We start from the raw sequence: 13,176 nt of genomic DNA on the forward strand, positions 1-13,176 counted from the left end.
TAGAGCAGATATGGAACGAGCTGCTAGAAAAAGTGGTTGAGGCAGGTGCATTAACAATATTTTAAATGTACTTTTAACAGGTATTTAGATAGGAAAGATTGGAGGGATAGATACCAAATGTGGGCAGATTGGATTAAATACATCGACATCCTAGTCAGCATGGACCGATTGGGTCAAGAGGTCTGTTTCCAAATAGTATGATTCTTTGACTTAAGTGGGGGAACGACATTGATGACAACGCTCTGACAACACAGACAAGGCAGGCCAAATTACTTTCTTCAACATTGTCAGAAAGTATGAGAACAATAGAATGAATAACATATTAATATAATCCTGATTTTCCTTGTAGATCATACATGTCGGATCAAACATTGACCTTCATCACAAGAAAAACAGAGTCTGCAAGGCAGGCGTTCTATTGAAATTTTACAGACTTTTGGGGAAACTGCAACTGGAGAACAGCTTTTGTGTTCTTCCTCTGGTTTGCTTTGGAAGCCATCATAAAAGGTTCAGTTAATTGCTCACTGGAATAGGGGGTTGCCATTTGAGAAATGATTAAAAATATTTAATAGACTTAGCTTATAAAGAAATGCCGCAGTTTTGTTGTGGTTTGGACAAAAAAGGGGAAGCTTGCTTGTACTAGGAACTTCAAAACTTTAAAATTAAATGTATGATGAATTAATTTTTTTGTTTATTGGTCGAGAAGTTTGCTCCTGATTTGCTTTAAAGAATTCCTTGGGTCTTTTCCATTCTTCAAAACCAGGGGTTGCTAACCTGAGATCTACAGACCCTCAGTTAATAGTAGGGGTCCATGGCATAAAAAAGGTTAGGAACCTCGATATAAACAGACAGATGTAGTCATTGTCTAATACTTGAAAGACTGCACCTCCTATTACATTGTGCTGCCACAACACCACATAACTCCAGAGTGGAACTCAAATAAATACAATTAATTACCTCTTCTCCTTTGGCTCACCCTGCCCAGCCACCAATCTCACATCATGAACTTCTCCAGATAAACCCAATTGCCCCAGGTTATCTGAGACCCTATTCTGTTGGATCAATTTACACTCCCTGATCACCTACTTCCCCCTAATCCTTGAGTGCTCTGATTGGCTCAACTTCCCTAATTGCCATTTTATACATTGTCAACTATTCCACCCTCCAAAAAAAAATGTATACGTTCCTTTGATTCTGCCTGTCATCAGTGTGCTGTTGAAATTACACATTTAACATGAGAAAACCTTCCTACCTCAGTATGGTTCAGGCCAGCAATTGCAACTGAAGCTCGGACGGTGCTGCTTTCCAATGTGCCGGCAATCTTTCTGCGCTTGTATTCTATTTGTGACATCCGCTGTTGTCCTACAATTGCTAGAGCTTTTTCCCTGGCTTCATTTATCAATGGGATCTTTAGTAATTGATCAAAGGTACAGGCGTTATTACATTTGTAGTATAGAGTAACTTGTGCTGCATTCTTCTTGCCTGCAACAAAAAACATTACGTATACCGTATGAATATCACAACAATGGGAATTAAGAAACCATTGGAAAAGAGATAACCTGAAATTATAGATCAATTGGGAAAGTGCGCAAAGAAATGGCAGATGGAATATAATGCAGAGAAATGCAAAATAATATACCGTATTTTAGTAAGGTAAACCAGGACAGTAAATGTCAAGTGACCTATCGAAAACCAGAGAGACCAAGGGGAACAAGTACGTCAAAGTTCAATATTTAAAGTATATTATCAAAGTATGAATATAGAGTCATAGAACATTACAGCACAGAAGCAGTCCCATCAGCCCATCTATTCCATGCTAAAATATTATTCTGCCTGGTCCCTTCGACTTGTACCTGGACTATAGCCCTCTGAAACTCTCCCTTCCATGTACTTATCCAAATTTTGCTTTAATGTTGAAATAGAACCCACATCCACTACTTCCACCGGCAACTCACTCCACAGTCTCACCATCCCCTCATGTTCCCAGAAACATTTCACTTTTCATCCTTAACCCATGACCTCTAATTCTAGTCTTAGCAAACCCAGTGGAAAAAACCTGATTGCATTTATCCTATCTATACCCCTCATAACTTTGTACACCTCTATCAATCTATCTGCCTCTACCATACCCTTGGCATATGTTTCACATACCCACCACTATCTATGTAAAAAACTTACTCCTTTACTTTCCTCCAGTCACCTTAAAAATATGCTCTCTTTTATTAGAGATTTCTACTCTGGGAAAAAGTCTTTCTGTCCACTTAATTTATGCCTCTTAACATCTTGTACACTTCTTTCAGATCACCTCTCATCTTCCTTCACTCCAAAGAGAAAAGCCCTACCTCACTCAACCAATCCTCATAAGATATGCTCTCTAATCCAGGCAACTTCCTGGTAAATCTCCTCAATACCCTCCCTAAAGCTAAACACATCCTTCCAATAACGAGATGACCAGAACTGAACACAATATTTCAAGGATGGTCTAACCAGGGTTTTCTAGGGATTTTTAGAGCTGCAACATTACTTCACAGTTCAATCACCAGACTAATGAAGGCCATATACCCTCTTAACAACCCTACCTAATTGTGCATCAATTTTGTGAGATCTATGGATGTGGATCCCAAGATATTTGTTCCTGCACACTACCAAAAATCCTGCCATTAACTCTGTATTCTGTCTTCAAATTCAATGTTCCACAGTGAATCACTTAACATTTTTCCAGGTTGAACTCCATCTGCTACTTCTCAACCCTGCTCTGCATCTTATCAATGTCCCATTGTAACCTATAACAACTTTCTACACTATCCAGAACATCATCAACCTTCATGTCATCTGCAAATTTATTAACCCAGCCTTCCACTTCTGCATCCAAATCAATTATATATAAAAAAATCACAAAGAGCAGGAGCCTTAGAACAGATATTTTTGGGCCGACTAAGCAACCTAGTGTTTTTGCTATCTCCTAGGGAATTCAGTGAGTGTGCGGCCATCGTCTCCTACTGGTGCAACTTGAATCCACAGTCAGCTGATTAATGTGTTGAGCAAGACTGAAATTGATGAGAACAAGAACAGATGATGAGATGGTGTTCAGCACCATCTGCCTGCATTTCACTATTTTCCCTCTTTCTGCTGCTGGAGGAAGGTGCGGCTCATGCCTGTGGGACTCTGTTTTGGGGGAACTGTATGGTTTGATGTTTAATACCCCCAGCACTGAATGTGCTCCGTGGTTGTGGACTCATTTTTGGAGGACCCTGCAGTACATGTTCCATGTGTTTCTGGGTACATGTATTTTTTTTTTGTTATTTGTGCGATTTGATTGAGGAACTTTGGCATGGAACTAGCTCTGTGGCTGAGGCCTGCAGTCACATTTGGTATTTGACGTTTTGTTTAAATGGGTTCCATGATTTTGCTTTGTTTCATGGATGCCTGCAGGAGGATGAATCTCAGGGCTGTATACTGTATACATACTTTGATAATAAATGTACTTTGAAATATCTTACTCCTTTGAATAAAGACAAAATAACTCCATTAGCGTTTGCTAACATTTGAGAGTATTAATTGTTAATTATTTAGTGTGTTGTAGAGCTTAAAATGATAACAATTTAGAAAAAAAATGAAAATTAATTTACTGTGCATTTGTGAAGAAAATTTAGAAAGCTGCAATAGGAAAGAAATTCCTTAATATGTAGCAAAGTCATTTTCTTCAATGGCATATTTATGACAAGATTTCTAGAGTTTAACTAGAAGAAAGCTGGAAAGTTTTTATTTATTGACCTGTACTGCAGTGTAAAGACATACAGTTAACTCATTGCCAAGGATGAAGTAAATACAGATAACTATTCATCTCAATGGCTGCAAGCAAGACAGGATAATTAAGTATTCCATGCACGTAGATTTATTTTGGCCAGCAAGCTCAACAATAATTGTCTCCATGAGCTGCTTTAGGACATAACTAGTTTTCATTCCAAAACAAATTAAGCAAAGCAATTTTTCTGGATAATTACATTAAAAACATTTGGCAAGTGATTTTTAATTTTAATATGCAACTTGTTCTTGCACATGTATAAATGTATAAATCATAACTACAACCACTCTATCTCACAGAATAAAAATTTATGCTTAGCCACTATAATAGAAGTCCCTGAAGTTAAATGTATCACATTTTATGTAATAAAGATGGCACTATGGGGTCTAAAACTAATTCTGGATAGGAGAACAAAGCAGACAGTAATAAATCTGTTTTACAGTTTGCCATTTCTCTTTGCATTGTCAGTTTGATTTCATAGCCCATGTGAATTTCTGTCCTTGTTTTCATATCATAATTAGACAGAAATTATTTTCTCTGTTCAACTGAATAGTTACAAAAAGGTATTAAGATTAACAGCACCTGAAGCAATGCAATGATTCCGTATTGCACTAGAACTAAACACTTCTAGTCCTGTGGAAGGTAATGGTATTCCACCGATTCCTTCGAGACAGTACACAAATTCACCGACCTATATGAAAAAAAATCAGAATACTGTGCATCATTGATAAAAGCTGCTGGGTGAAAAAAAAATCAAATAAGTTATATTTCTAGAAATGCATAATAAGTATAAAAAAGGTCTATGATTTGAGTGCAACCTTTTATTAGAAATGACAAGTGTAGAGAAGGCACTGAGAAGCCACCCTAAAGCATGAGAGCCATTTTCTTTATATGCCATTAAATAAGGCAAATATGTACCACCCTTCACAAAATGGAACATTCCCTTTGCGATCAGACAATCATGGAATCAAAACTCACACCAGAGACTTAGCTGAAATTATACTGAACCTTCAATGCAGTGTTGTATTGTCAGAATTCAGTTGAAATACTAAACAAGGTATCTGTTATGAATTGAAGAAATCAAGACACTATATGAAGATGCAAGAGAAAGTCGAAAATGCCAGAGATTTTCTGGAGCCATTTTGCTCTCAACAAGTGAGAAAGAACAGGGTTGACATTCCATTCGAATAGTCTTACAAGTAGAAACCAGATCCTCAGCTTTGCAATCTAGATTGACATGCTGCTAGATGGTTGCATCCCAGATTAACATGCTGTTGGATTTTCACATTTGAAGAGTGGTTATGCAAGGAGCATGAAGCTTATTGAAATTTTCCTGTCCATAAAGGATGATTTTATCTATAATCATTGGTATAATTATGACTTTCTGGCCCATCAAGCTGCGCCATCCAGCAACCCACCTATATTTAACCCTAGCCTAATCACAGGACAATTTACAATGTCCAATTAACCTACTAACTGGTACATCTTTGGTCTAACCTTTGATGCCAGTAATTCACAATCTTTGCTAGGGAAACTGTAATTGCTGGAACAGTTAATTTCTTTTCATTGCTGATTGTAGAATCCTGATATGTAAATTTACTCACAAAGGGATAGCCTTCAAAAGTATTTGTGAAACTGGATTGCTGTTAAAATGTTATGCACATCAATACTTATGACCTTTTACAGATAGACAGTAGAAAGGATCCTAACATGCTGCCTCACTATACGGTTTGGAAACTGCACTGTGGCACATAGGAAAGCGTTCCAACAGGTAATCAAAATTGCTCAAAGCATCACTGGCACCATCCTACCAGCAATTAAGGACATACAAACAGAAAGGTGCCTGAAATAGGGCCAGCAATGTCATAAAGCATCCTGCCCCTTCTGTTGATAGACTTTTTGTCCCACTTCTATCAGAGAACAGGCTTTGTAGCATCCACGCCAGGGCTACCAGCCTCAAAAACAGTTACTTTCCCCATGCAGTAAGGCTAAATAATACCTCAACCCACCAACCCACCAACACTACTTTATCATTTCCTGTTAGTCACTTTATATACATACAATCAATGTATATAAGCTATCTTATGTATTTATAGATTTTTTTATTGTTATGTTCTTTATCTTAGCGTGTTTTTATATGCTGCCTCAGATTCAAAGTAACAATTATTTTGTTCTCCTTTACACTTGTGTACTGGAAATGACATTAAACAATCTTGAATTTATTTCTTATTCTTGTTTTAAGATAAAGCAGTCTAACAACAGGGAATATGCTTGCCAATTCTGATTTATATTTTCTATTCTCAATTTTTTTTGAAATTAAATATCACTTGTCATTTGTTGATCTTATCAATTATTTGATATTTAAGCTGGAAAATTAATTAAATAATTTTCTGTGTCACAACTTAATTTCAGAACCTAAGTAGGGAGAGTTTCATTCGGTTAGATTACTGGCATGCTGTCAGTATAAGAATGACTACAGTACAAAATAAGTGCTGAAGGTCAGCATGTTTTCACCGATACTGTCACCACATTTTCCTCCAGTTCTAACCACCCTACCTCATACCGATTAGCACAGTTCCATTAGGCCTAATGTATTTGACATTCACCACAGTTGTCATTGAATAAAAAAAATTGTAATTTCATATGAAAGAAAATAAATTGAAAGACTGAGCAAAGAGTAGGAAAAGTGGGAAAACAAGATTGCTCTACTTGGAGCCTACAGTGATTCAATCTTCTTTGTCATGTCAAAACAATTCTATAATTCTATGTTCTTTCTCTCCTTCCCATACCCCAGCCTCAACCATGAGCTGATTTGTACTGCCTTTAATGATTATAGGGGACTATGTCTATGGTTCCTATCACCAGTCTGGCTGTCAGCAGGGGTAATTGTCAATAACAGTCTGCAACGGGTTACTTAAATAAGTCCTTGCCATTTAGATCAGCACATCTTCATATTCCCACCTTGCTGTTTTCCTACATTTCTATAAACAATAGTACAATGTGTTTTAATTGTTTGCATTTATTAGATTTGGAAGAAAATTGTAGCAAATGAAACAATGCGCAAGGAACGCGAAATATTCCATTCCAATAGTCTTGATATTTTCCCACAAGAATAACAACTGTTGCAGGACAAGCTGGAGTTCCCAGCATTAGCCAAGAAGCTAAAGTAAAATTTAAAGAAACAAGCGAAGGCAACTGATGGAGGTAAAAATCAAGCTGTATCTAAAAGATGACTGTTTACAAAAGAAAATACAAATGGCTGCAAAGAACCATGAAAAGGAATTAAAGCAATTATAAACATCTAAAAAATTTTTTAAAAGTTCCTTCAAAAAAGAGAGGTGGTGAAGGCAAGAGAGATCCCAAACTGCATAAATTTCTGTGAGCTTGTTAGTGAAATTAACTAAGAACTTGTAAAAACATCAAAACAATTAAGATTTCGTCTTTTGCAGCTATATTCTACCCTTGTAATCAATGGAGATGGTACCCAATCCTAGGCCAATGCCTGGATTCCTTGAGGTAAGAAGAGTGACGAACTGCCTCAACAATCCACTTTCATGTCAAAGTACAGTTGATAACCAGAACATCAACTTCCAATTTTCAACTTAAATAAATCAAAATAAACTATTTTAATTCAAAACTCAGCTATTAAGAAATGAATTTAAAAATCATTTAAATATACCTGCTCATTGACAAAGTAAATAGTGCAGTGGGATTTCCCTGTGCGAAAGGGAAGATAAATAACTTCCATATCTGAGGAACCACGTGCTTCCAATTGCAATGATTCCACTTTAGTGAAGAACTCTGACACCCAGTTATCCAGTAAAGCTGTAAGCAAAAGGATAATTAGAAACAATCATTGCAATTAATCAAGACAGAATTTAAGAAGGATGAGATGTTTAGAACTCTGTTTAAATTTCATATTTATACAATATATGTTACAACAATTTAATGTACTAAATCTCACAGTTTAAAAATAAATCAGAATCAGATTAACTATCATTGATATATGTCAAGAAATTTGTTGTTTAGTGGCGGTAGTACAGTCTGAAGCATAAAATTACAATGTTACAATAAAAGATAGATAGTAGATACTTTATTGATCCCCAAAAAAATTGCAGTATCCAGTAGCATTACAAGTGCACAGATATACAAGTATTAGAAGAGAAACAAGAAAGAATAAAAAATAAGTTACCTCAAACAATCTAGCAGGAGGGGGCCATCACTTCCCCAGCTATAGGTTGACTCGTTATAGAGCCTAATGACCGAGGGCGAGAATTACCTCATATAGCACTCTTTGGAGCAGCGCAGTTGTCTTACTCTATTACTACAAGTGCTCCTCTGTTCAGCCAAGGTGGCTTGCAGAGGTTCAGAAACATTGTCCTGAATTGCCAGGATTTTCCATAGGGTCCTTTGTTCTACCACAGCCTCCAGTGTGTACAGTTTGACTCCAATATCAGAGCCAGCCTTTCTAATCAGTTTATTGATGCTGTTGGCATCACCCATGTTTATGCCTTTGCCCCAGCACATCACTGCATAGAAGTTGGTACGGGTGACAACAGACTGGTAGAACATGTGAAGGAGAGGCCTGCATACTCCAAAGGACCTCAGTTTCCTCAGAAAGTAGAGGTGACTCTAGCCCTTCTTGTACACAGCCTCTATGTTGGTGTTCCATTTGTCTGTCATCCAGGTACACCCCTCAGGTACTTGAAGGTCCTCACCACATCCACATCCTCACTTTCAATAGTAACAGGGAGCAATGCAGGCTTAGTCTTCCTAAGGTCCATCACCAACTACTTTGTCTTACCAATGTTGAGCTGCAGATGATTCAACTTGCACCATTTGACCACATCCTCCACCAGGGCCCTCTATTCATCCTCCCGTCCTCCATTTATACACCTAACTATTGCTGAGACATCCAGAGAAATTCTGTAGATGACATGACCCAGTGTTGTACCTGAAGTCCAAGGTATACAGGGTACACAGGAAGAAAGCCAGTACAGTCCCCTGTGGGGCCCTAGTGCTGCTTATATCCATATCTGACACATAGCTCTGAAGCTGCACAAACTGGGGTCTGCCAGCCAGGTAGTCCATTATCGAGAATACTTAATATTAATAGCTTAATATTCCAGGGTTCCGATGTTTCAGATGTGATCGAGGCAGAGGAATGAAAGGTGGGGGAGTAGCATTGCTTGTTAGGGAAAATATTACAGCAGTGCTCAGGCAGGACAGATTAGAGGGCTTGTCTACTGAGTCCTTATGGGTGGAGCTGAGAAACAGGAAAGGTATGGCCACATTAGGGGGATTGTATTACAGACCACCCAATAGTCAATGAGACTTGGAAGAGCAAATCTGCAGAGAGATAGCAGGCAACTGCAGGAAACATAAAGTTGTGGTGGTAGGGGTTTTTAATTTTCTATACATTGATTGGGACTCCCATACTGTTAGGGGTCTAGATGGTTTAGAGTTTGTAAAATGTGTTCAGGAAAGTTTTCTAAATCAGTATATAGAGGGACCAACTAGAGGGGATGCAATATTGAATCTCCTGTTAGGAAACGAATTAGGGCAAGTGACGGAAATCTGTGTAGGGGAGCACTTTGGTTCCAGTGATCATAACACCATTAGTTTCAATTTGATCATGGACAAGGATAGATCTGGTCCTAGGGTTGAGGTTCTGAACTGGAAGAAGGCCAAATTTGAAGAAATGAGAAAGGATCTAAAAAGCGTGGATTGGGACAGGTTGTTCTCTGGTAAAGATGTGATTAGTAGGTGGGAAGCCTTCAAAGGGAAAATTTTGAGAGTGCAGAGTTTGTATGTTCCTGTCAGGATTAAAGGCAAATTGAATAGGAATAAGGAACCTTGGTTCTCAATGGATATTGCAACTCTGATAAAGAAGAAGAGGGAGTTGTATGAAATGTATAGGAAACAGGGGGTAAATCAGGTGCTTGAGGAGTATAAGAAGTGCAAGAAAATACTTAAGAAAGAAATCAGGAGGGCAAAAAGAAGACATGAGGTTGCCTTGGCAGTCAAAGTGAAGGATAATCCAAAGAGCTTTTACAAGTATATTAAGAGCAAAAGGATTGTAAGGGATAAAATTGGTCCTCTTGAAGATCAGAGTGGTCGGCTTTGTGCGGAACCAAAGGAAATGGGGGAGATCTTAAATAGGTTTTTTGCGAATGTATTTACTAAGGAAGCTGCCATGAAATCTATGGAATTGAGGGAATCAAGTAGTGAGATCATGGAAACTGTACAGATTGAAAAGGAGGAGGTGCTTGCTGTCTTGAGGAAAATTAAAGTGGATGAATCCCCGGGACCTGACAGAATGTTCCCTCGGACCTTGAAGGAGACTAGTGTTGAAATTGCGGGGGCCCTGGCAGAAATATTTAAAATGTCGCTGTCTACGGGTGAAGTGCCGGAGGATTGGAGAGTGGCTCATGTTGTTCCGTTGTTTAAAAAAGGATCGAAAAGTAATCCGGGAAATTATAGGCCGGTGAGTTTAACGTCAGTAGTAGGTAAGTTATTGGAGCGAGTACTAAGAGACAGAATTTACAAGCATTTGGATAGACAGGGGCTTATTAGGGAGAGTCAACATGGCTTTGTGTGTGGTAGGTCATGTTTGATCAATCTGTTGGAGTTTTTCGGGGAGGTTACCAGGAAAGTGGATGAAGGGAAGGCAGTGGATATTGTCTACATGGACTTCAGTAAGGCCTTTGACAAGGTCCCACATGGGAGGTTAGTTAGGAAAATTCAGTCGCTAGGTATATACGGAGAGGTGGTAAATTGGATTAGACATTGGCTCGATGGAAGAAGCCAGAGAGTGGTGGTAGAGAATTGCTTCTCTGAGTGGAGGCCTGTGACTAGTGGAGTGCCACAGGGATCAGTGCTGGGTCCATTGTTATTTGTCATCTATATCAATGATCTGGATGATAATGTGGTAAATTGGATCAGCAAGTTTGCTGATGATACAAAGATTGGAGGTGTAGTAGACAGTGAGGAAGGTTTTCAGAGCCTGCAGAGGGACTTGGACCAGCTGGAAAAATGGGTTGAAAAATGGCAGATGGAGTTTAATACTGACAAGTGTGAGGTATTGCACGTTGGAAGGACAAACCAACGTAGAACATACAGGGTTAATGGTAAGGCACTGAGGAGTGCAGTGGAACAGAGGGATCTGGGAATACAGATACAAAATTCCCTAAAAGTGTCGTCACAGGTAGATAGGGTCGTAAAGAGAGCTTTTGGTACATTGGCCTTTATTAATCGAAGTATTGAGTATAAGAGCTGGAATGTTATGATGAGGTTGTATAAGGCATTGGTGAGGCCGAATCTGGAGTATTGTGTTCAGTTTTGGTTACCAACTTACAGGAAGGATATAAATAAGGTTGAAAGAGTGCAGAGAAGGTTTACAAGGATGTTGCCGGAACTTGAGAAACTCAGTTACCGAGAAAGGTTGAATAGGTTAGGACTTTATTCCCTGGAGCGTAGAAGAATGAGGGGAGATTTGATAGAGGTATATAAAATTATGATGAGTATAGATACAGTGAATGCAAGCAGGCTTTTTCCACTGAGGCAAGGGGAGAAAAAAACCAGAGGACATGGGTTAAGGGTGAGGGGGGAAAAGTTTAAAGGGAACATTAGGGGGGGCTTCTTCACACAGAGAGTGGTGGGAGTATGGAATGAGCTGCCAGACGAGGTGGTAAATGCGGGTTCTTTTTTAACATTTAAGAATAAATTGGACAGATACATGGATGGGAGGTGTATGGAGGGATATGGTCCGTGTGCAGGTCAGTGGGACTAGGCAGAAAATGGTTCGGCACAGCCGAGAAGGGCCAAAGGGCCTGTTTCTGTGCTGTAGTTTCTATGGTTTCTATGGTTAATATAATGGAAGTGCCAACCTGTGTTGAACAGAGCTTTACCCCAGCATTGAGAGCAGCATGTTAGTGAGGGCACTTGAAAAATCAAAAAAAACATGATCCTCGGACTGCTGCCCTGCTTATCCAAATGGGGGTAGGCTCTGTTCAGCAGATAAATGACAGCATTGTCGACTCCAATGGCCTCCTGGTAGACAAACTGCAGGGGATCAAGGACTGATCTTGACCATGTGTCAGAGGTGGGCCAGGACCTTCATGATGTGTGAGGTCAGGGCCATTGGACAGTAGTCATTCAAGACTTCCTGTTGGCCCTTCTTCGGTACTGGGACCACACATGATGTTTTCCACATAGTCTGGACCCTTTCCAGGCCTAGACTCAGATTAAACATGCATTGGATAACTCCACACAGCTGCTCAAGACAAAAATGATGAAAAATGAGGGAGTATTTATGGATTCATGACTATTCAAAAATTTGATAGAGGGGAAGAAGCTGTTCTTAAAATGCAGTGTATGCACCTTCAGACTCCTGTACTTCCTCCCTGATCGAAGAGGGCATGCTCCAGATGGTTAGGGTCTTTAATGATGGATGCTGACTTATTGAGGCACTGCCTCTTCAAGATGTCCTCGATGACAGGAAGGGTGTTACCTGTGATGAAACTGATTGAGTCTACAACCCTTTGCAGCCTCTTGAAATCCTATGTACTGGAGGCTCGATACCAGGCTGTGATGCAGCCAGTCAAAATGCTCTCCACCATATACTGTATCTATTGGAATCTGCAAAAGGTTTTTAGTTACATACCTAATTTCTTCAAACTCTGAATGAAGTAAGAGTCACTGGCATGTCTTCTTTGTGACAGCAGCAACACGTAGTGGCAGGGGTAGATCCTCTGAGATATTGACACTCAAGGAACTTGAAGCTACTCACCGTCTTTACTCCTGATGAAGGGTCTTGGCCCGAAACGTCGACTGTACCTCTTCCTAGAGATGCTGCCTGGCCTGCTGCGTTCACCAGCAACTTTTATATGTATTGCACCCTTTTTACTGTTGACTCTTTAATGCAGACTGGTGTGTATTTTCCTGACTTCCCCTTCCTAAAATCTACAATTAATTCCTTGATCTTTCTGATGTTGAGTGCAAGGTTGTTGCTGCAACAGCAAACCTATCTCACTTCTGTTTGTCTTCTTGTCATCTGAGATTCTCCCAACAGTGCTGTTATTAAAAAATTTATAGATGGCATTTCAGCTGTCGCTAGCCACACAGATATGCGTGTAGAGAGAATAGGGCAGTGAGCAAAGAATGCAACCTTGAGTTGCATCTGGATTGATTGTTAGTGAGAAGGACATGTTATTACCAATATGCACTAACTGTGATCTCCCGATAAGGAAGATGAGGATCAGAAGGTGTTACAGCGTTTTAGATTTTGTAGCTCGTTGATTAATAATGTGACAAGGTTCCACACGGTAGGCTTATTCAGAAAGTCAGAAGGCATGGGATCCAGGGAAGTT

General features: G+C 39.4%; 1 protein-coding gene across 1 annotated transcript in view; it reads right to left on the minus strand.

The window, feature by feature from the left end:
* Positions 1-13,176, minus strand: part of LOC134348078 (cilia- and flagella-associated protein 47-like) — a 712,768-nt gene that overhangs the window by 339,511 nt on the left and 360,081 nt on the right. The window contains exons 42-44 of the mRNA XM_063050919.1: positions 7,485-7,630; positions 4,388-4,496; positions 1,253-1,482 (exon numbers count right to left, since the gene is read on the minus strand). Coding sequence (XP_062906989.1) covers positions 1,253-1,482; positions 4,388-4,496; positions 7,485-7,630 — 485 coding nt within the window. The remainder of the gene's footprint in view (positions 1-1,252; positions 1,483-4,387; positions 4,497-7,484; positions 7,631-13,176) is intronic.

This window comes from Mobula hypostoma, chromosome 6, assembly GCF_963921235.1.
Source record: "Mobula hypostoma chromosome 6, sMobHyp1.1, whole genome shotgun sequence".
Taxonomy (NCBI): Eukaryota; Metazoa; Chordata; class Chondrichthyes; order Myliobatiformes; family Myliobatidae; genus Mobula; species Mobula hypostoma.